This window comes from Equus asinus, chromosome 21, assembly GCF_041296235.1.
Source record: "Equus asinus isolate D_3611 breed Donkey chromosome 21, EquAss-T2T_v2, whole genome shotgun sequence".
NCBI lineage: Eukaryota > Metazoa > Chordata > Mammalia > Perissodactyla > Equidae > Equus > Equus asinus.
In genome coordinates this window covers 22,610,810-22,634,259 of record NC_091810.1, presented here as the reverse complement: position 1 = coordinate 22,634,259, position 23,450 = coordinate 22,610,810, and the positions used below count along the sequence as shown (strand labels likewise).

The following is a 23,450-nucleotide window of genomic DNA, read 5'->3' as shown; positions in this document are numbered from 1 at the left end:
ATATAAGGATATAGGTGTTTATTAAAGATTTATGGTGGACCCTTGATGTTCATGGGAAGTACATCCAGACATATTAGTGACTTCACATGTTAGCAAATACAGATTTGCTAAAGCTCTCCAGCACTGATTTCTATTGGGGTCTATTTTTATGTTGTTATTGCCTTATCAGAATTTCTGAATATCTGAATGAAAATGCTGCACTATGATGTGGTCGCTGAGTAGTTGACTGGGGATACTCACTAGCAAATTATTTTATAGACAAGCAAATTGAATTTTTCTTCAGTAGTATATAGATTTATATATAGATCTATAGATTTATACATCTGTGGATAGAGATTTTCTTCAGCTTTGGATATAGATTTAGTAATACCATTATTAAAGTGCTGTTAATGAAAGGTATAGCGAACATAGGAAAATAGTCGTTAGAGACCTTTTGAAATGAATCTTCTTCAAGAATAGAGGTTGGCAGGAATGAGAGTTTTCAGGCTACTAACTGAAAGTGTGGGTTTGAGAATATTTTAATCCTCAAGAGTTGTCTTTGTAAAGGAGATTGCTGTGAAATCGCTCTATTGGTATTAGCAGGAGATAAGGATTAATTAGTTGTTTGAAATGAGTTGAATTGGAATGACAGGCACATTAGCAGTTAGAGAGTTCCCTGTGCCCATTGTGCTTTACAAAAAGTTCTCATCTAGACAATTTTCATCTGTTATATTCAGTTTTCATAGCCTAATGTCAAAGAAAACATAATGTCTTTCGCTCAGTTTTAATGTTGCCACCCAAAAAGAACTGTTTTAAAATCCATGTTGCTACTGTTCAGGGTATTGTGTATCCTGATAGTATAAATAAAACCTACCAATAGTTAATTTGAAAAATAAGCTTCCCACTCTCAGTACCCTCCAAGACAAACCTGATTACTTGCCAAATTATCATAAATTTAACAACACATCAAAAAAGAACAAGAGAAAAAAAAATTGGCAATTTTAACATTAAAACCTGGAGACTTGCCTTCCTGGACCCTTAGAGTTCAGGAGTGGTCCTCAGTTCAGAACTGTATCAGGAGCACCTCTGATGGCAGGGGGGCAGTGCTTGAATGGTTTGTGAGTACCCGTACAGCAGTTAAGAGTAAAATATTGCATCTTGTGGGTTGGAGTGGGTCCGCTTGCCTCGTAGATGAAAGGAATGCACTTTTTATTAAAGGCCAGCTGTTTGGGAGCAGAAACTCCTATCTGTGGTAGCTTTTGAAACTCAGGAAAGAAGAAAAGCAGAGGGAAGGGAGTAGTAAACACTTGAGGTGATGGAGGAAGGGAACTAGCTATAGGCCACTTAGGAGCAGCCGTAAGGAGAGGAGACAGAACCTTTGCATTCTGAGTAAGAGAGTTTTTATGAGTTCCATATCTATATATAAGCTAAAGTAACACAGCTGGGGCTAAACTTTAGATTTCCTTATTCATTTTCCAGTAGCACAATAGGTAGGTGATCTGCAGAATCTGTCCTATTATCCTATGTAGATTTTAAATAATCTTTAGAGGCTTTAATGTCACTACTTCAGAGAGATCTTCTTGGATGCCCAATCACCCCCACATTATCTCCTCTGTTGTAAATAGCATATATTTATTGTGTAATATTTTTATATTTATTTTCTAGTTTCTTTTTCTTCTCTCTGTTGAAATGAGTGAATGAATAAATGAATAATGGCAGAGTCAGAGTAGCTTTTTGTGGGTTTATAAGAGCATAGAGGAAAAGATGAACAATAAAAGGTGTTTGTGAATGAGTACAACACAGGTTATCTGTGTATGCTGTTGCTAACTGGATCATCTTTGAAGCAGGCTTTTATAATTGGCCTGCCTACGTTAGAACACCAAAGCCAGAATTTGTAAATGCCTAGCATGAGAGCTGCAACCACTTCTCCCTCATCTGTGTAGACAACACAAATGAAAGAGGAGCACATTGCTCACTGAGCCCAGGTCAAAGCCGCTCCCAGTTGATTTGAGTCGGTAGGCCAGGTGAAGACCGTTGGCATCCAGACCACAGTCTGCATAGAGTGCCAGTCCATGCAAGGATCTGAAGATGCCTTTTTCTCTTTGGCTAGTGTTTTTTGAAGAGTTAGAAGTTTTTTTGAGTCAATTTTGTTGCAAATTATGTCATTTGTCGAAGGATAATCTTGGATTTTGTGGTTTTGCAGAAAATTTTTTATTAGTTGAGTTGCTTCAGAGAAATAATTTCTGAGTTTAATTTATTTGGAATGATGACCCATTTTGAGAATTTGGGCCATTTGAAGAAAAGAGGTTTTAATTGATTCTGCTCCTTGGGAACCTGAAGCTTAAAAATTTTGCAAACTACTTAATTCCGAGTGGTAAGTACTGAAGAGAACCCTGCTCTTCCAAAACAAATGAAACACAAACACGCCCAGTGGAATTTTGAGAGGTGCTATTCTTTGTAAGATGTTATTCTTAGTAGGGTTTCACTGCCCAAATGAATCTTTTAGCATGTTTTTTTAAACTGATGTCCTGTGGGAAGGAATTGTGTCTGTGGTTGGAAATAAATCCAGATTTGCACATAGAACTGGGAAAAATTGGGGAAATTGTTTACGGAAAGATTGTCTAGAGTGTTCTAAAATTGGGAGAAAGTGAACATTATATGGTCCTTCAAACGCTACTGTAGTGAATGATTATATCTTTTCTAGCCCCTTAAAAAGAAAGTGTTGTTAGGATGATATCCTCAGATATGATATACTTGTTCACAATGGTAACCACTATATTTAAGTGCTTAGAAAGAAAAGAAGAGGAAAATATGTTAAAATGGTGTAGTTTTTCCAAAAACTAAGGAGCTTAGACTTAGAAGAGCATGCTGTACTTAATTCCTTTCCCAGCTTACAAATAAATACCAAAACATTGGAGTAGATTTTAAAATGCCAGTTTTAAAGTCCAAGAGGCTTTTTCCTTATACCAAAAGTATAAAACATGGATTTTTCTATTAGAAGACATTTGTAAGTTAGTATCCTTTCAGAGTATTAGAGGACAGAACAAGATTAGCAATGACTTGTTCCTGAACTAGTTGTCAGAATTCCTTATGTTTGAGTGTATTTATGAATTTCACTATTATCATAGTAGGTAATATGTAGTAGTGGCATGGCTAATTTATCTTTTAATTCTAGATGTCCCCGATTTAATATAGGAGAAGGTGATATTTGATTATCCCCATTTAAAAATTCATCATTTTAAAAAAATGTTTTATTTGGAAATAATTTCAAATTTACAGGAAAGTTGCAGGAATAAAAGCGTTGCAAAGAACATCCACATACCTTTACTGAGATCGAACTATTTGTTAACATTTCGTCTCATTTGCTATATCATTCATGTACCCCGTGTGTCACCTTACGTAGGATATATGGACCGTGGCCCTTTATCCCTAAATACTTGTGTGTGTTTTCTAAGATTAGGGATATTCTCTTACACGACTAGTTTAGTTACTAACTTCATTACATTAAAAACTGATACCTCATAGATTTTGTCTATTCCTATTTTGTCACTTGATCTAGTAATGCGGTTTATAGCAATTTTGCCCACCAATACAGGATCTAGTCTAGGGTCAAGTACTGCATTTAGTTGTCATGTCTATTTAACCCCCTCAAGTCTGAAACATTTTTACAGCCTTTCTTTGTCTTTTATGACATTGACGTTTTTGAAAAATACCCTATTCTTTTTTTAATCGAATCTTCCTCATTTTGGGTTTATCTGATGTTTCCTTGTGATTAGATTTGGTTTATGCATTCTCAGCTGAATTACTACATAGGGAATATTGTGTCCTTCTCACCGTATCACTTCTGTAGGCACGTGATGTCCGTCTGAGCTTCGTTGTGATGTTCATTTTGATCAGTCAAGGTGTCCTCTGACTTCTCCATTGTATAATTGCTAGTTTCCCCCCCTACAACTAATGAGCTGTTTGTGGGGATACACTTTAAGACCATGGAAATATCTACCTTTCATTTTAAGTGCTTCACCAGCAAAAAATAAGGTTGTCATTCTTTTTTATTACTAATGTAAATTGAAATATGAGTAATATTATTACCAGTAATTCTACTTATTAGTGAAATGTAAGAGGCATAATAATGCTACCAACAGGAAAAATGAGTATTGATAATGAGTTTCATATCTGAATTAAAAATTCTTAGAAAGAAAAATGACTAACTTTTGTGTATTTATTGGCCTTCTCACTAGTCAAATGTGTGAATTTAGGCATTTTACAATTGAATCATAGTGTGTTGTTTAAAGAGAAGACCACGACAGTGACTCTGCTTAGCGTGTGAAAGTAGTTTCTTCTGGCCAAGAGGAGAAATTTAATATGAGGCTTTTGTTGTGTTCCTTATTTCCTTCTGTTTTTACAAAGTAGCTTGATAACCAAAACCTTAAAAAAAAGATTCTTAGGGAAAAAACTGTGAGACATTTGCCAAAGCAGGTATTTTTCCGCTTGTCTTTTCAAATTTATTGGATTAGATTGAACTGTTACTGTAGAGGAACAGACCAAGCCAAGAGAAACTTCTTTTCCCATGTTGTTAATAGCTTGCTCTCTGCATTTGTTCATTTAGAAGAGCAGTTATAAAATCTAATCTAATTCATTTAGAATCTCCCTACTTTAAAGCACTGAAATGTATGAGTATTTCACTGTGTTCTCACCAGTGTCAGATATTGTGGTTTACAAGCAGCCAGTGCATGGCACATCAACCTATTTACAGAGAATAGACCTCCCATTCTTAGTGTCTTAGGGTATGGTCAGTGAAGTATCCTTTCACTAACACAGGTTCATGGCCTCAAGTTTTCTGCCGTCCTGCTGTTAGCTTCTACCTTGGTTCCCCTCATTCCTCTAAACTCCTTCCCCTCTTCCATTTGCCTCATTTCTAAGATCTGCAGTAATAAATTTAGGTAAGCTCTACGTGGTGAAGTTGACACTAAAAGAATTTTTTGGGACAAGGTCTGCCTTTAGCCTTTGATACACTAGTTGGAAAAAGAAAGCCCCATTTCTCTACTGTTGTGAGCATTCATCTCTTGTTTATATTATAAACAAGAGGCCTATGAATAAAACATAAAACCATAAATGTCAGAGCTGGCAGTTACTTTGGACATACTCTTCCAATCCCCTCTTCTTCTAGATAAGGTAGCTTAATTCCAAAGGTAAAATGACTCGCGTGTGGTTAGTAAATGGTATAATGCATAATAGGATTCCCTGACTTCGAGAATAGTCTTCTTTTTACCATCTTATTTTGCTTCAAATTTGTTTTGCCCAACCAAACAAATTCAGGGGTACTGCCTTGTGGCTTTGGCTTACAGGGTGTGCATTGATAACTAAGTTCCATCTACCATCACAAAATCACAGTGAATGCCACTTGTAATCACAAATTTGTGTTATTAAGTGAAGGTCAGTTTATGTTTCATATGCTCCTTAAAAGGCAGGCATGAAAGCATATCTTTGTTTCTCTCTTCAAATCTTCAAAATAATGGAACTTTGGGCAAGTGTCTTAATTAATCTGTCTTTGCCTTGGTTTTCTCATCTGGAAAATGAGGATAATGCTACTTATTTCATAGAGTTGTTACAAGGATTAAATAAATTAATATTAATATTTATTAAGTGCTCAGAAGAGTGCTCAGTGTTATTTAAGTGTTGTTAAATTTGTTAAAATAAATATGATACACAATTAAGTAGTATTTTTTAAGCAGCCGCATACCGTGCTGCAGAACATTTCGGTCAACAACAGATCGTGTATACTACAGTGGTTCCATAAGATTAGTGCCATACAGCCTAGGTGTGTAGTAGGCTATACCATCTAGGTTTGTATAAGTACAGCCTATGATGTTCACACAGTGACGAAACTGCCCAGTGACGCATTTCTCAGAATGTCTTCCTGTCGTTAAGGGACTCATGACTGTATTTGTTTCCTAAATTGCTAGTCTCAGTTTAGTGGTATTTCGACAGCATAGAAATAAATTCTCAGTTATCTAGAGTATAACTGCCAACTAGTGGTTAGTCATTCAACACAAGCTTTGAAAAGTGATGATTAAGATTTGACACTGAGAAAGAAGTAGAAAATACTTCAAAGTCTGTAAAGTAGTTATACCATAAAATCCATGCATCAAAATGAGCATATATTTATTGAAGATTTTGCCGTACTCAAGACATTTTGGATTAAAAACCCAAGGACTTAATTACTTAATTTTCAGCCATTGCAGATTAGCAGTAGCAACTATATTAGGGAAAGTCATTGTCAGCATCTGCCAGCAGTGAGAAGTAATGGTGAAGAAAGAGCTGAGTGACCATCTAAGAAAGTTCAGGGGCACCCAAGTATGCTGCAGCCCCCTACATCTTCTCATGGGGTGGTGCTGTAATTGGTCTTCATAATCATAAAATTTTACTGCTAGAAGGGCCCTTAAGAGTTAAATCATTTAGTTTTCTTGTTTAACAATTGGTAACATAACTCTGAAACACCAAGAACACATTAAATCATGTTACATAGATTATGTGTGAGAAGTTAGCTAAGTATGTATTGCATTTTAAAAAGCTTTCTGTGCGAGGTGGTTAAAAAGTTTTGGTACCTGAGAACTTTAGCTGCCATTTCTGGCTGCTTCATTATGTAAAACACCTATTTCCTAATGATATAAAATCAATGAGGCATTATCTCACATAGACCCCTCAGAGATTAACTAAATCTTCTTGCACTTACAATACGTATAATTATGGTGGAAATCTTTAAGAAAAATATAATCAGCCACTGTTGAGCTATGTGACCTTGGGAATTTATTTCCTTTTCTATAAAATGGTGGTCATAATTGCCTCTCCTTACATCAAACTAGTTTTTATTTTAAATTATAGTAAAATACACAAAACATGAAATTTACCATCTTAACTATTTTTAAGTGTACAGTTCAGTAGTAAGTACATTCGCATCATTCTGTAACCATCACCACCATCCATCTTCAGAACTTTTTCATCTTCCTAAACTGAAATTCCATACCCACTAAGCTGTAACTCCCTCTTTCCCCCCTTTCCCTAGCCTTTGGCAGCCACCGTTCTACTTTCTGTCTTTGTGACTTTACCTGACCTAGGTTCCTCATATAAGTAGAATCGTATAGTATTTGTCCTTTTGTGACTGGCTTATTTCGCTTAGCATAATGTCCTCAAGGTTCATCCATGTTGTAGCATAAATAAAGTTTTTAAGGCTGAATAATATTACACTATAGGAGTAGACCATGTTTTGTTTACCCATTCTTCTGCTGAAGGACACTTGAGTCGCTTCCACTTTTTGATTATTATGAATAATGCTTCTATGAACATAGGTGTACAAATATCTCATTCTCTGCTTCCAGAAGTGGAATTGCTGGATCATGTGGTAATTCTATTTTTAGTTTTTTGCGGAACTGCTACACTGTTTTTCTAAGGAGCTCTACCATTTTGCATTCTCACCAACGGTATGCTAGCGTTCCAATTTCTCCACATCCTCACTCACACTTAGTTTGTCTTTTGTTGTTTTTTGATAGTAACCATTCTCATGGGTGTGAGGTGGTATCTAATGTGGTTTTGATTTGCGTTTTCCTAATGATTTCCTAATGATGTTGAGCATCTTTTTGTGGGCTTATTAGCCATTTATATATTTCCTTTGGAAAAATGTCTATTCAAGTCCTTTGCCCATTTCTTTTTCATTTTGTTAAGAGTTTTCAGAGCAGTTTTAGGTTCACAGCATAATCGAGGCGAAGGTACAGAGATTTCCTATATATCCCCTGTCCCTACACTCACAGCCTCACTCATTATCAACATCCCACATCAGAGTGGTACATTTGTTACAATTGATGCACGTACACTGACACATCATAATTACCCAAAGTCCATAGTTTACTTTATGGTTCACTCTTGGCGTTGTACATTCTTTGGATTTGGACAAATGTATAATGATGTGTATCCATCGTTATGGTATCACGTAGAGTGTTTTCACTGCCTGTTCATCCCTCCCTACCTCTCCACCCCCTGGCAGCTGCTGCTCTTTTTACTGTCCCCAATAGTTTTGCTCTTTTCAGAATGTCATATTGTTGGAGTCATACAGTATGTAATCTTTCCAGATTGAGTCTTTCATTTAGATATGCATTTAAAGTTCCTCCATGTCCTTTGTGGGTTGGTAGCTCATTTCTTTTTAGTGTTGAATAATATTCCATCGTCTGATATACTACAGTCAGTTTATCCATTCACTTACTGGAGGACATCTGTGTTGCTTCCAAGTTTTAGCAATTATGAATAAAGATGCTATAAGCATTAACGTGCAGGTTTTTGTGTGGATTTAAGTGTTCAGCTCCTTTGGGTAAATACCAAGGAGCGTGATTGCTAGATTGTATGGTGGTAAGAGTATGCTTGGTTTTGTAAGATAGCACCGCACTGTCTTCTAAAGTGGCTGTACCATTTTGGTTTCCCACCAACAGTTAGTGAGAATTTCTGTTGCTCTACATCCTCACCAGTATTTGGTGTTATCAGCATACCAAATTTTGGCCATTGTAATAGGTGTGCAGTGGTATCTCATTGTTTTAATTTGCATTTCCCTGATGACATATGATGTGGATGATCTTTTCATATGCTTATTTGTCATCTGTTTATCTTCTTTGGTTAAGGTGTTTGGCTGATTTTTTACTTGGGTTGTTTGTTTTCTTATTATTGAGTTTTAAGAGTTCTTTGTATATTTTGGAGAACAGTTTTTTATTGGATGTGTCTTTTGCAAATATTTTCTCCTACTCTGTGGCTTGTCTTCCAACTCTTAACGTTGTCTTTTACAGAACGTTTTTAATTTTAATTTTAATCAAGTCTAGCTTATTAATTATTTCTTTCATGGATTGTACCTTTGGTGTTGCCTTTGCCTATTTTTTTAGTCAGGTTATATTTTTTGTTGTATCATGACTAGTTTTGATACATGTAGTTTTCATATCATGACTAGATCTTCACATATAAATCATATGTGAAAGTTCTGAGAATTGTAATGTCTGATATAAATGAAAGTAGTGATTATGGTTATGTTAACATTTTTTCTGAAATCAGCCCAAAGTCCACTGAATGGGGGAAAAAAAGGTAGAACTTTTGGAGTTATGTAGAGGAAATTAATTTGTAAAATTGGAATTCATTTTGCTCAGGGCTTGTCGACAGTTTTGGACTGCATGTGTGGCTACCATAAGGTCACAGCAAATAATCCACCGGTGTTAGGGCCTTGAAAATAGTCCTGTTTGTTTAACCAATTCCTTGTTGTGATGTTTCATAATCCTAGGCTGTTTACCTAAAAAATAAGAGTCAGTCAACTGAGAAATCAGTATTTGGTAAATAAAATATATGAATATGTAAACATATAAAATAATATTAACTTTTATTCATCAGATGTATTTCACAATTGCAGTCAAATTAAAGAATATGACAAGAAATGTGGAAGACCTTATGAGAATTATGATACTTTACTGAAGGATATAAGAGATTTGAATGTTTGAACAAACCATGTGCCTGGATGGAGAGACTTGATAGTGATTAGATATCAAGAGTTGATAAAGGGCAGTTCTTCTCAAATGAATACGTTTAATATAATTCCAGTCAATATTTTAACGGAATTATTAATTTCTAAAGTTTATTTGGGATGTGAGAGATGAACTAAGACAATTTTGAAAGCATTTCAAATTTTTGATCTTCTATATAGAATAATACATAGTATAAGCTGCAGTAATTCATATAGTCCTAACTTAGGAATAAACAGACTAATGAAAAAGAATTGAGGGCTCAGATAAGAACTGTCTCTAAATGGAATTTGGCATATCACTTCAAATTAGTTCGGAAAATGTGGATTTTTAAATGAGTGAGATGATTATTGGTTATCCATTTGAAAAAAGGAACTTTCTTGCCTCTGTATAATCAAATTCGGGGGGGGGTGAACATTTTAAATTTGAAAAAGTCATACAAATACTATTAGAAGGTATTTTAGTTTTGTGTCAGGAAGGTCATAAACTAAAAAGAACAGAATTGATTACATAAAAGGAAGACCTTCCATGTGACAGAACATTTTCTAAGTCTTGTTAAAAGAAAAACTCGGAAAAGCCATTTAGCAGTGAATTTTAACAGTTAAATTCAGTTTAACAGTAATTGTTAAAATTGTTAAACAGTTATTGTTAATTCATTTTAACAGTTATTGTTAAAATTTAAAGACTAAAAATGGAAAACTTTGAAGTTTTACTTCTGATTTTCTTCACTTTGTGAAAATATATGTATAGGTGGGGGAATTAACAAGTTTTCATATGTAGGTGTAATGTACACTATTTCTTCTTTTAAACTTAAGGGAATATGTAAAAAGTTACCTTAGTTTCAAAAATATCTTTTTTTAATGGGAGACTAAGTCTTTATGTGAACAAAGTAACTCACCTCTTCAAGAATAATGGCTATAAGGAATGTTTTCTTAAGGCAGATTGTTACCATCACTGAAAAATTAGTTATTTACTAAGATACATACAGTAGCAGCGTTGATGCCAGAAGGTTATGCAGTGTTATATGTCTTAATAAATATTGATTAGTCTAACTTCAAATGTTTTCTTTTCAGTCAGGTCAATTCAGTGAAGATATGATACCCACAGTGGGCTTCAACATGAGAAAAGTAACTAAAGGTAACGTCACAATAAAGGTACGTCATCTTCTTGCCAAACTCGATTTAAATTGTTAGCACATCCAGCTAGGAATTTTTCTGTTTGTTTCTTTGTCTTTTACATGAGTATTTGCAGTTCTTAGCTAATGAATGGGCATGTTCCAAAAGAATGTAAATCAGTTTTTTTTTTTCTAATAGATCAAAATGTATAAGAGTTGAAGTGTTGTTAAGTGCCTATTAAAAACTTAGTATATGGGTTAGCAGAAGTATATTTGGGATTTAGATGTTCCTAGGAAATAAAAATCCCATCCTCAGAGTGTGGTATTATGTTATTTCATAAATAACATTTTATACTGAAAGATAATTTACTTATAATATTGGTAATTTAGTATTATATTTGTGGTAGCAAATATATTAACCCAGTTTTCCCTTTCTTTACTACTAAGCCCTAAAATTAAAACTATAAAATATGAAAAAATTAGCTAGTTGAAGATAATTTTGTTTTTGGAATGAGTTTGACAGGTTTAACTTGTGGCCTGTTGGACTGTTGTTTAGGGGCCATATGTTAGGAGTTTTTGGTTCACTAGTTCGTGGGAGTTTACTTCTATAGCCTGAGCCCTTATGGCCACTTCACCCAATTCTTGTGGCTCACAGAAGCTGTTTACTAAATTCTTTCTATAGTTCATCTAATAAAGCTCCTAATTTTTCATGTATATGTGTTTTTATTTATGTTGCTGGTGTCTGTAGCTAAATTGGAAGCCTCTTGAAGATAAATACCATAACTTAAGACTCTTATGTAGCCCAGTGCCCAGAATAGTACCCTGCAGAGTAGGCATAATAATGGAATAATTGTGAGTAGTGGCTTTCATATGGATAAAATAATTTTATGTAAGGAAAAAACCTAAGGAATGTTGGCTATGTTAGAATACACAGCAATTAAAAATGGTCAGGCATTAATGTATACCCCATCAGACGACTAAATTTTAATAGATTCTGAATGAACCGTTGTTTTCTGTCTTGACATTCAAATCTGGCTGTAATGCATGATTCTGTAGATTCTAAAAGTGTTATTTTAAAGATATTTATTTTCAGTACTTGAAATTTATTGGTTAACAGGCAAAGAAAATATTGCACAAAAACAAAATCTTTGCTCAAGCAGAACTTACTAGATCTAGTGTAAACATATTAGGACTTCACATTTAGAAGTAGCTCCAAGAACTTCCAGATTAAGAGCTTGATTGAGCTCAAATCTTTCAGGAGCAGTGTGGCTGTAACATAGTGGAAATGAACATATCTGTCCGATCTCTCTCTCCTCCATCTGCTACTTTTTCCTTCATTGTAGTATTTGAAAAATCTTTAATAAGAATTGTCCGTCTTGATTTAAAGATTTGGGACATAGGAGGACAACCCCGATTCCGGAGCATGTGGGAACGGTACTGCAGAGGAGTCAATGCTATCGTGTAAGCACTTTTCTTTTAAAGTCAATTTAAATTTCAAGGAAAAAAGTTGTTTTTAGTACTTCTAAGGCTCAATTTTTATTTTAGGCAATAACAGCGTTTCTTAGATATTTTCTTAGTGTAATCCCATTAACATGAGACTAAAAATTTAATCATAGAATGAGAATTTTGTTTTTTGTTTATGCAGTTAAGAGCTAAGGGATATAAATGTTTTATATTTAAGGATTACAAATGTCTTAGCCCCTAGGAACAATCTATTTGAAAGTATTTTTGGGTGCTGAGCTTTTCTTTATTTAGGACTTTATTTTGATTAACAATTTCAGTACTGTAAATCTTAAGAAAATTAAAGATCTGTAAACTTAATTGTGATCATCAGAGAATATGAAGAAGGCATATTGAAATCACTTTATTTTTTTTAAAGTTACATGATAGATGCTGCAGATCGTGAGAAGATAGAAGCCTCTCGAAATGAGCTACATAATCTTCTAGATAAACCACAGTTACAAGGAATTCCAGTAAGTATGGAGTACTTGTTATTTTACATTATATGATTATAATATTTATAATTATATTATTAAAATTATAATTATACGATTATATTAATTATGTTTGAAATCAGTAAAATGGATTCTGCTTTAAAGTCTGGAAGGCTTATATTTACTGAATATCTGCCATATACTGGGTACTATGCTTTTTATTCATTTCTTAACTAGCTATTTATTAAACTATATGCGGTAGGAGCAGTGCTCAGTCCTGGGGTTATAGTGATGAACAGAAGTGAATAGAAACATGCTCCCTGCCATCATGAAGCTTTTGGTTTCGTCGGAAAGGTAGATGATATGAAATCACTTGAATAATACAGTTCTGATACATGCTGCGAAGGAAAGGTACAGGGAGCTATGAAAGTTGTAAGTTAGAGGGGAGACTTCATCTAGTTTGAAGGAAGAAGGAAGGAAGTGATACTTAAGCTGAGATGTGAGGGATGTGTAGGCATGTGAAGGATATGATGATTAGAGGGAAAAAGAGTTCCAGACAAAGACCCTTTAGTAGAAGGGAGCAGGGCACTGAGAGGAGGCCAGTCTCTCTAGAGCACAGAGCAGAGTGGGGAAGATAGGGTAGAGTGTGGTGAGCCACGCGGCAGCTGGGACACTAGAGGAGGCCGTGCTAGGCTGGACTGTGAGGGAAGCCATTGTTGTGTTTTCAATGATCAGCTTTATTATTTAAATTATTCTGATTTCAGTTTAAGAATGGATTGAAATGACAAGAGGGACTATAAGGAGGACAGTTTTAGGAAGTCATTGAAGTTGTCCTGGCAAATTAGAGTACCAGGGATTAGGGTGGTATAGACAAGATGGTAAGAAGGAAACAGGTTCTGGGGATATTTAGGAACACAGTCCACCAGACTTGGCGATGGATTATAAGGGGAAATATGAAGAATAATTCCTAGTTCCTGGCTCACGTAGTTAGATGGAAAGTGGTGCCATTTGCTGAGCTCAGGAATGCTGGAAAAGGACCAGGCTTTTGCTTCATGACACATTCATGAGTGTCAGATACTTGAGGTATATTATCAAATAATTCTCACAACATATTGAGGTTGGTGGTATTATCCCTCCTTTGTAACAGTTGTTATTCACTCAAAGATGACGTGGCCATTAGTATGTTGCACAGCCAGGTTTTGAATCTTGACTTCAAAGCTTACTATTTTTCTTTTATATTAAAAACTATTTCTATATACCATAAGTAAAAATCAGTCTTATCTTGGTCACTGTAAGGATTCTTAGTTGCAAGCAATAAAAAGCTGATTTAAGAAAGGAGTTCATTGAAAGGATATTGGGTAGCTTACAGAGTCTCTAAGAAGGCTGTTCATAACCAGGCTCAGAAAATAGGCTGGAACAAGGGAAGCTAAGCAGCTGTGAGGATCACATTCAAACTCACACTGTGGAATAAGTCTGGTGACCTGCAGTTTTGGAACACTAGACTCAGTTGCTCTGATTGGAAAGTCATTTAGTTAATGCTCCTTCTCTATCAGAATGGGTTCTCTATTCCTGCTTTCTTTAATCACTGGCTCTCTATCCAGAGTTTTGGTTGATCCTAGATTATGTGTCCATGCTCTAGCAGAAAGGAAAGCTGGGAAAGAAATTATCTACAGAAGCAAGTAGCTTTACTGGGAGGCAGATTCAAAAGGTGGGGGATTTCTTAAATGTAGGAAGAGGGCTAAGATGCCAGGCAACCTCAGACCTGACAGCTGATCACAGATGACCAGGATGTAGTATTAGGAACTAAGGTAGGTCCAGCTTGAGAAGCTGGAGTGACTTAAATAAGAGTCTAGAGAGAGGTAAGAATTGGGGAAGGGAAGACAACTGACCAAAGGTGCTGAGATTTGGCTCTTGGCTCTCCAACTGCCTGTAGTTTAACATTCCCCTCTGAGCTCCCAGTGCCCCTGGCTCTCTGTGCCTCTGTCCTTGTTTCCTTGTCCTTTGTGTGAAATAGTCTCAGGCCTATGAGTAGAGTTGGTCAAAGTGTCTGGAGTCAGGGTTGGGGATGTATTAAGTGAAAGAAGTAGATATGACAAGGTAGACATGATGTGTACTTTGTTAGGATGGGTCAAAGATACAAGTTCCTAGAAAACACTGATTGAGAATATGGATGTTATTAAATAACGTTGTATGTACTCATATTCTTTGCTTTCTGTGAGGCAGAAAGGCTATATCTGGGAAAGACAGAGTGGTAATTGAGAAGCCCATCCATGCTTTCCTCCCTTTTCAAAGCATATCTAGCAATCAGAGGACAATATTTATCCAAGGGTGTATTGCTACAGTATTCATCTTGATCGCCAGATTTATCCATTGTTTTAGAATATTTATACATGATATTCTGTAGGATGGATCCAGAATTTTAAAAGCTTATGTACATGTCACATGATTAATGGCTAACAGATAAAAAAATGGTTAAAAAAATTATTCCTCCACCCTTGATTGTTAAGATCATATTCACATTTTGGTAAAGATTTATTAATAAATAGCAGAATGTGTATCAGAGACTTACAATATTTTAAATAGAAATTGGCAGCCACATATTGAATTAAGGGCATCTATGTGGTAGAAGTTAAAATAGATGCTAATTTGAACGATTAAATGAACGAGATAGGTCACCAGTTACACTTTAATATTATGGCATGTAGTAGCATTCTAATTTTAACATCTGCAGATATGAATAGGATATACTTCTGTGACATTTTCTTACATAAAAGTTTGCTCTTAATATCTTTTCTTTTTAAAGGTGCTAGTACTTGGAAACAAGAGAGATCTTCCTAATGCCTTGGATGAGAAACAGCTAATTGAAAAAATGTATGTCTGAAGAATGAATGATGGCATTTAAAAAAAAATTTTGTTCTAAGTTATACTATTTTGCCCACTACTTTGTTTAGCATCATTACATTATCATAGCCATGGTTTAGGTATTTAAACTTGGCCTACCAGAGAAGTGAATCTCTAACATTTTAGTAATAGTAAAATAATTTCTTCAGTATAGTAATAAAAAAACAAGTAAGATTGAGCAAAAAGAGTGATAAGTGTGACACTTGTTTTAAAGCACAGACTTATTCTCTTAATTCTGCTTTTTATAGGAATCTGTCTGCTATTCAGGATAGAGAAATTTGCTGCTATTCGATTTCTTGCAAAGAAAAAGATAATATAGGTAAGAAATGACTAGTGTCTTTGGAAGAAATGAGTATCATTGGAAGGGATGTCTAATGCTTCTTCTTATTTATTATCCTCATTTCTGTTTAAGTGGCTTGCTTTATAGAGTAGTGTTGCTTTTGCCTCAGGAAGAAGAGTAGAAATTATACCTTTTGACTACAATCTGCTCTGTGCTATTTAAAGAAGTAAATGCAATAAAGACAGGAAGTTCAGCATTATGTAATATCAATTTATTGCATTAATTTTTGCAGAGCTGGTATCCAGCTGTGCCTTATTACAAATAACGATGTTTTTAAAGTTAGACTTTACAAAAATTGGTCTATAGGCACTACAACAATTTTTCATTTATTGAACAAGTATATTACTGCAGTATGTTAGCACTCTGTTGGAGGCATAAGCCAAAAATACCCTTTATCTACTTAGTGTCTGTATGAGTTTCCTAGGGCTGCCATAGCTAAGTACTACAAACTATGTGGCTTAAAACAGCAGAAATATATTCCCTCAAGTTGAGGAAGCTAGCAGTCTGAAATCAAGGTCTAGGCAGGGCCATGCTCTCCCTGAAGGCTCTGGGGAGGACCCCTCCTTGCCTTTCTCCAGCTTGTGGTGGTTGCCAGCAGTCTTTGGCTTTCCTTGCCTTGTAGATGGATTATTCCAGTTTCTGCCTCTGGTTTCACATGGCTTCTCCTTTGTGTGTCTGTTTTCTCTTCTTATAAGGACACATATCATTGGATTAGGGGCTACCCGAATGTAAATTTTTAGGGGACACTCTTCAATCCAGTACAGTATTCTTAAAGAATAATATATCTGTCTCAACTTTAGTCTCCTAACTAATTTGGTGAGGGATAATTTAATAAAAGTGTGTTGGAATGGGTGAAGAGGGTCAAAAGATTTAAAAAAAAAAAAAAAAAAGACAAGGTGCCGGCCCTGTGGCGCAGCAGCTAAGTTCGCATATTCCACTTCTTGGTGGCTGGGGTTCACCGGTTCAGATCCCGGGTGCGGACATGGCATCGCTTGGCAAAAGCCATGCTGTGGTAGGCGTCCCACATATAAAGTAGAGGAAGATGGGCACGGATGTTAGCTCAGGGCCAGTCTTCCTCAGCAAAAAGAGGAGGATTGGCAGCAGTTAGCTCAGTGCTAATCTCCCTGAAAAAAAAATAAAGACAAATGGAAGTATTTGATAAGATGAAAGGCTATTCAGCGTTTAGCTGCTTGAGTGAAAAGACCTATAACAGTACGGTAAAATATAATCAAGAGTAACGGATACCTTCATGACAAAACATACTCAAGCTAAGTCACAATTCTTTTCTGGCCTGACAGGCTCAACCAAAGTTTGAAAGGGAAGTTTAATGCACGTGCCTTGAACAGATGGATAGGAGCCTAGGGATTTTCATGGCTGCTTCCCCTATCCCAGTTTGGTGGTCACTGGTGACAAAAATCTCTGTGGGTCACTGTAGAAAAATGAGGCCTTCCATCGATGCTGCGTAGTGGGTTAGAAACAGTGGGCTTTGGAGTCAGTCAGCCTCAGGCTTGAGCACTTGGTCCTGAGTTATTTTCTGAGTGGCCTTGCACAAAGCACTTAACCTCCTTTATCTCCAGTTTTTACTCATCTATAAAATGGGCATAATGGCAACAACTTAAAAACTCTTTTGTGAGAGGGAGAAAATGAATTGCACCACTGTTTGACGTATGGTGGACATCACCTGAGTGTATTAGTTTTCTAGTGCTGCTGTCAGTTAGAAACCTGTCACAGGTCTCACCGAGCTGAAATCAAGGACTGACGTTGCAGGTTATGCTCCTTCTGGAGACTCTAGGGGAGAATTCATTTCCTTGCTTTTTTAGCTTCTAGAGACTGCCTACATTCTTGGCTCCTGGCTCCTTCCTCCATCTTCAAAGCCAAAAGCATTCTATCTCTCTGACCCTTCTTCTATAGTCACATCAATTAACAAAAAAAAGTATATTGGAATCAAATGTAATAAATAGTGTGTTTAACAAGGTATTCTGATATTTTTTTCTTTAGCTTTTCTTCAGTATGTGTTGGTTCTCATCATACTTTCTTCAAGTCAGTTCCAGTCTGTATCTCAACTCCTTCCCGCCCCTCTCAAACATGCTCTGAGGAGCTCCAAGTGTTGATAGTTTTTGGGCTGATTCTGGGCTTCCTTTAAAGACCACCCCAAACAATCTATGCTTGCTTTGCTGATGGACACAAATTCTCCTCTATTAAATGGATAGAATAAGTGACTTGTTACACTGGGAGCATTCAGTTAATTTGAGAACAGACTGTTCAGGTACTTAGGGTTACTTAGAGTTTATTTGAAAAAAATATTTTTTCTATGTTGAAGGGAACTCTTCTTAAATTTTAAGTTGTGCCCCCAAGAGAGCATTTACTTATACACCAGTAGTTCTCATTGGGGGATTTTTCTCCCAGGAGACATTTGGCAATATGTGGAAACATTTTTGGTTGTCATAATAAGGAGGGTGATGCTGGCACCCAGTAGGTAGAGATGGTGGATGTTCTAAACATCCTACAGCCCTCACAGCTCAGAATTGTCCAGCCTAAAATGTCAGTAATGGGGAGGTTGAGAAACCCTGTTCCACATAACCATAATTTTTCATACATTGTGCTGTTTTTTAAATCTATTACTCCCTTATATTTTCTCTAGTATTTCCTAAAATAAGAAAAAAAAGTTTTCGAAGGGAGAAAAAAAATATCCTTTGTTTTACCAGCATGACAAACTAGCCACATACTTTTCTGAAAAAATCTTGTGAGCTCATTTATGAAGTAACTGCAGGGAAGCTGGGGAGAACTTCTGTTTGAGGCTGATCTTCAGAGTTTGCTGTAGAGCTCCATAGTCACCAGGATTGTGATTGCAGAACTCTGGATTCACGGAGTCTTATTAAGCCCAAGGAAGCTGATCAACTCTAACCAGATTCAAAACAAGCAAATCCAAAACAATTGTAAATCCAAATGCCTGTTTGTTTGGAGCTAGAAATATAACTAACAGCCAAGTAAATTAGACTTCTTGGGTGATCAAGTCAGAACACCCTCCTAATTTCAGCTTTTATAACAAATTTTAGTACCAAATTTATGATTTTGCTAAATTGATCCAAAAAGTATTTCAGTGCACATGGGTTGTGTGTTATACTTCCAGCTTCCTGATGTGGTAAATGAAGTGCCTTGGTTTCATTAGTAATGTGTCCTCAAACCGTACACAGAATAGATTACTTCTAGGAAGATGCTCTTTGCAAAGATGGCTCATACTTGTGGGCCTTTTTGTTATGGAAGATGACTCCTTCATCTGAGTATCTTATTTCTTTTCTGCCTTTTTATCTAGTCTTAAGGATCCATGTGTCTTTAGGATATGATTTCTGTCCAGTGTCCACAGTTGTTTATCTGTTTTTTTTAGTGCATTTCTTAAATATTTAAACCTGATCATTTCACTTTCAAATTTACCTTTTCCCCTATTCATTTCAAATGAACGTGCTCTTGCTCTTATTACACACTGCTGTCCTCCATTTGAAGTGCAAATGACCTGCTCCAGCAGTCCAGTTAATTCATTGTTTCCACAACTCTGAATGGGTCCTGTTTGTTCATATCTCAGCTCTAGGCTATTCTTTATATGTGTGTGGCTTATAGTTTCTCTAATGCATGTTAGCTGGGAAACTGGGAGCTTGCATTTGCACTCATCCTTCAGGCTTGGAGAATAGAGTGCTGCTTCTAATAGAAGTGCACATACCCTTTATGTGGATAATACATTTCAAAGAACGCAAAGACGGTAATTCAGTGTTTTGACTTTGCTGCCTTCTCTTATCAGTCTAAGTGCTTTTCCTGGCTAATCTTACCTCCTGTAGCTTCAGTTGCCAGCCATGCGATGATACCTTGCCAGGCTCCATGTCTGCCTCAGATCCGTATAGCTAAAACTACCTGCTGGACATCTCATGTGTGTTACCTTCTGTACCTCAAACTTGGTGTACTTTTAGCTGAATTCTTAATCTTCTTTTCTCAGGCTGTTCTTCCTGTAGCCACTGTGTTAGTCAGCAGCTCCATGACCCACATACTCATTCAGGGCAGAAGGTTCCTTCACACCCACTACATATAGTCTGTCCTTTCAGTTCTATATCTTAACCATGCTCCTCATTTTACTCCTCCCTGTCTTTACAGCACTTGGTTTGCTTCAGACCCTTAGCCCTTTCCTATTCCTATTGTAATAGTCAAGTCTCTATGTTGGCAGCCCTCTGAGCTGTCCTCCTCTGTTGCATGGTTGATCTTATTTAAAAAACTAATATAATTTCCCTGCTTAAAATTCTCCAATAACTTCCTGTTGACTTGAGAATAAAATCCAAACTGTTTAGGATCTTAGAATGGCGTACAAGGTTATCTGGCTCCCTCTAGGCCTGTGGTTCTCAACTGAGGACAATTTTGCTCTCTAGGAGACATTTGGCAATATCTGGAGACGTAATTGGTTGTCATAACTAAGGATGGAGGGGTGATAATGGCATCTAGTGATAAAGGTCATGGATACTGCAGAATATTCTACAGCTCACAGGAAGGGCCCTCCCGGCTTCCCAGCAAAGAATTATCCAGCCCAAAATGTCAAAAGGATAAGGGTGAGAACCCCTGCTCTAGCCTTATCAGTGAGTGGCAACCCCCTCCCCATCTCTGTGCTTCAGCCACATCTTATCACTCATCATCCATCCAGAGCTCCACACTGTTTCATGCCTTCGTTTATCCTTTTGCGGTTGCTGTTTCTTTTGCCTGAAATTCTCTGGGGAAGCCCCTCAACCCCAAATGATTACTTGTATGTTTTCTGACTGTTACACTAAAAGCTCCTTGAGAGCAGAGAAGGGTTCCCCCCAATCTTTGCTTTTCTGGCACTTCACATACAATATCTGATCTTATAGGCAATCAGTAAATTTTTAAATGAATAAAAGATGGCACAAGCTGGCCTGTACACAGTTGAACTTTTAAACTAGAGACTCTTCAGTCTCTCTTGTAATTCCTCAGATTATCTTCTTGAAGTTCAGGTAATGGAGAACAGGAGTATACATGGAGAAAAGCAGAAGAGGGTAGGCCCAGCATGTGCTTTGAAATCGCTGCATTTTAAGTATTATCTCTGATATTTAGTTTAACTGTGGTATCTTAATGTCTTCACTTTTTTTTTCCATCTTTAGATATCACACTTCAGTGGCTTATTCAACATTCAAAATCTAGAAGAAGCTGAAGCATCTCCTGAAGTCTTCCAGTCCTTCTTGGCTATAATCTTAGAATTATTGTCCGTTCCTCTGAAGTACTTCCCAGAATACGGTCCTTCCTAAACCCAAGAAATTGCCTTTTTCAGAGTTTATTTCTCATGTGCACTGCTGAAGATGTGTATCCCTAATCCTTCATAAAGAATCAGCTAGAGTTGTCATGATAAAGTCAGCACACAAAAAAAGGCTGCTTATACATACTTGTCTTAAACAGTGTGTAGAGCTTTTTGTAAAAAACGCACTTTTGACCATCTTAAATCAAGAAAATTGCATATTTCTGTTCTGGTCTTTCTGGGCCAGACTTTTATATTGGTTTTCAGTAAACGTCCAACTATGGTATTTCATTATAGAGTCCAGTAGCTTAATATTGATACTGACTTGATACAGCATGAAGTTTCTAGTGCCACACACAGAATTTAGCAAACCTTTAGCCTGACTAAGGTGGGATGTAAATATAATGTTTACATATCTCACAAATGCATGTAAAATGTATAACTACACCTTAGGAATTAAAACAGTAGTCTGAAGAGGGAGCAGAGGCACCAGCTTAATGTTGTTATTGGTTCTTTACTCTGGTGAGATCTTAGGTGATGAATTTTTAAGACATTTCTGCTTTCTGAGAATTCTTCATCACTGGAAAGCAGTTGGGGGTATGGGAGGAACTAAGGCATGCTGTTTTGTATCTGTCCAGATCATTACTTCTATATCTTTTCTTCTTTTTTTTCTGGTTCAACACACTTTTTTAAGGGGTTGGGAATTGAAGATTTTCGCAAAAGCTTTCATGAATTTAGAGCATTCCAGCCAATATAATAAAACGTGTTAAGAATGTCACACTTTGTTCAAACACCTGTTTGTTCTTTCTATCTCCAGTCATTAAATCAGTGCTGCTGCATGACACTCTTACTCTTGACTTTTTATATCCAGTCATAAAGTGGACTTTCAGCACAATAGACACTTATGAACAAAGAAAAATTCTTATTTTTCTCTCTTATTGATGTAAGGTTTGGCACTCTTTTGTCTGGTGCCATTAGATGTCTTGATTATTGTGACAACTCTAGAGCTGCCTGCTTTATCTAATGTAATCACGCGCACCGTCGACAGGTTGTTTAACGATCAGTCCCACCGAGAGCTGCGGAACTGATGCCGTTTATTGCTTCTATGATACAGAGATGTGTAAAAACTTAAAATGAACATGTTTTGTAGTTTAGTGATCTCCATATACATAAAGGGACATATTAATACTGGTTCACTTGTAAATCGTTATTCCCATAGAGCACTGTAGTAGATGAAACTCCATAGTACACCTGCTGATGCGTTGCCTCACACTGTGTGTGATTTTGTTTTTGTTAAGCAGCACCCATGTAGTCAGTGCATTTCCAAATGTGTTGAGCACTCAAAGTGCAGTCAACAGTAAGTTCTTTTAATGAATACCAGTTTTAATTTATAGACTGCCATGGCCTTAACAGTAGTCTGTACAAAATACTGCACTGTCTTGCACAGACACTACTTGTTTTTCTCCATTCAGATTTTTATGAGTAGAATCTCAGCTTTTAAAATTCTGTTCTTATTCTTTGAAGCATGTTGCATACTTCCCTGATAGGATGGATGGTTCTGTAAATGAAGATATTTAAACTTGCTACTGTAGTTCAACACCATTAGCGGTCACTGTGAACCATTACACAGAAAGTGGCAATTTGCTTGTGCCTGAAAGGAGGAATCGGAACTAGAATGTGTGACTGTGTGGGGATCGCATAGGTTCGTTAATTGACCTATCGCTAAATCTTAATGTGTTTGTGTGTCTGTTCATTCTTTCAGCATTTCAAGACATCCAAACACTACTACCAACATTTTCCTGTGCATTAACCTCTGCATGTGAAAACTTAACAGTTACTGAACTTTGTAAATATGTGAATTTTTTTTATTTAGGTGGATGCGTTTTTTTGTCTGTTTACTGCTCTTCTCATCTTTATTCAATAAACTTGCATTTTGAGGGTTGTATTGACGATTTTAACTTAAAATGTGCATCATGATGGAAGGTGCTGACTTTTTTGGGAGGGGGGTGGAGAGAAAGTTACCATGAGCAGGCTCCATAGACTGTGTGTTAGAAAAAAATCAGCTCAGCTCTCAAAGAATTGGGTCTGTGGGCTAGTTAAAATAGAAATAAACTTTTAAAATATCCACAGAATTGATATTGCACTTTTTTGTGGGAGGTGTGGAGGAGGTGCTACTACTTGTAAACTCTCATGATACACCAAATTCAGGACTTCTAAAAGTGGCAAGAGCTAGTTAAGCATTTTCTTTTCTTTAGTGAGGAAGAATGGCCCTGAGCTAACATCTCTTGCCAATCTTCCTCGTTTTGCTCGAGGAAGATTGTCGCTGAGCTAACATCTGTGCCAAACTTCCTCTATTTTA

At 36.4% G+C, this 23,450-nt stretch overlaps 1 protein-coding gene across 1 annotated transcript in view; it reads left to right on the top strand.

Annotated features, from left to right (window-relative positions):
* The window catches only part of ARL8B (ARF like GTPase 8B), a 43,230-nt gene extending 20,007 nt beyond the window's left edge, over positions 1 to 23,223 (top strand). Inside the window, exons 2-7 of the mRNA XM_014868373.3 lie at positions 10,595 to 10,675; positions 12,023 to 12,096; positions 12,515 to 12,608; positions 15,373 to 15,440; positions 15,719 to 15,789; positions 20,961 to 23,223. Coding sequence (XP_014723859.1) covers positions 10,595 to 10,675; positions 12,023 to 12,096; positions 12,515 to 12,608; positions 15,373 to 15,440; positions 15,719 to 15,789; positions 20,961 to 21,010 — 438 coding nt within the window. The 3' untranslated portion in view covers positions 21,011 to 23,223. The remainder of the gene's footprint in view (positions 1 to 10,594; positions 10,676 to 12,022; positions 12,097 to 12,514; positions 12,609 to 15,372; positions 15,441 to 15,718; positions 15,790 to 20,960) is intronic.
* Positions 23,224 to 23,450: the final 227 nt, after the last annotated feature.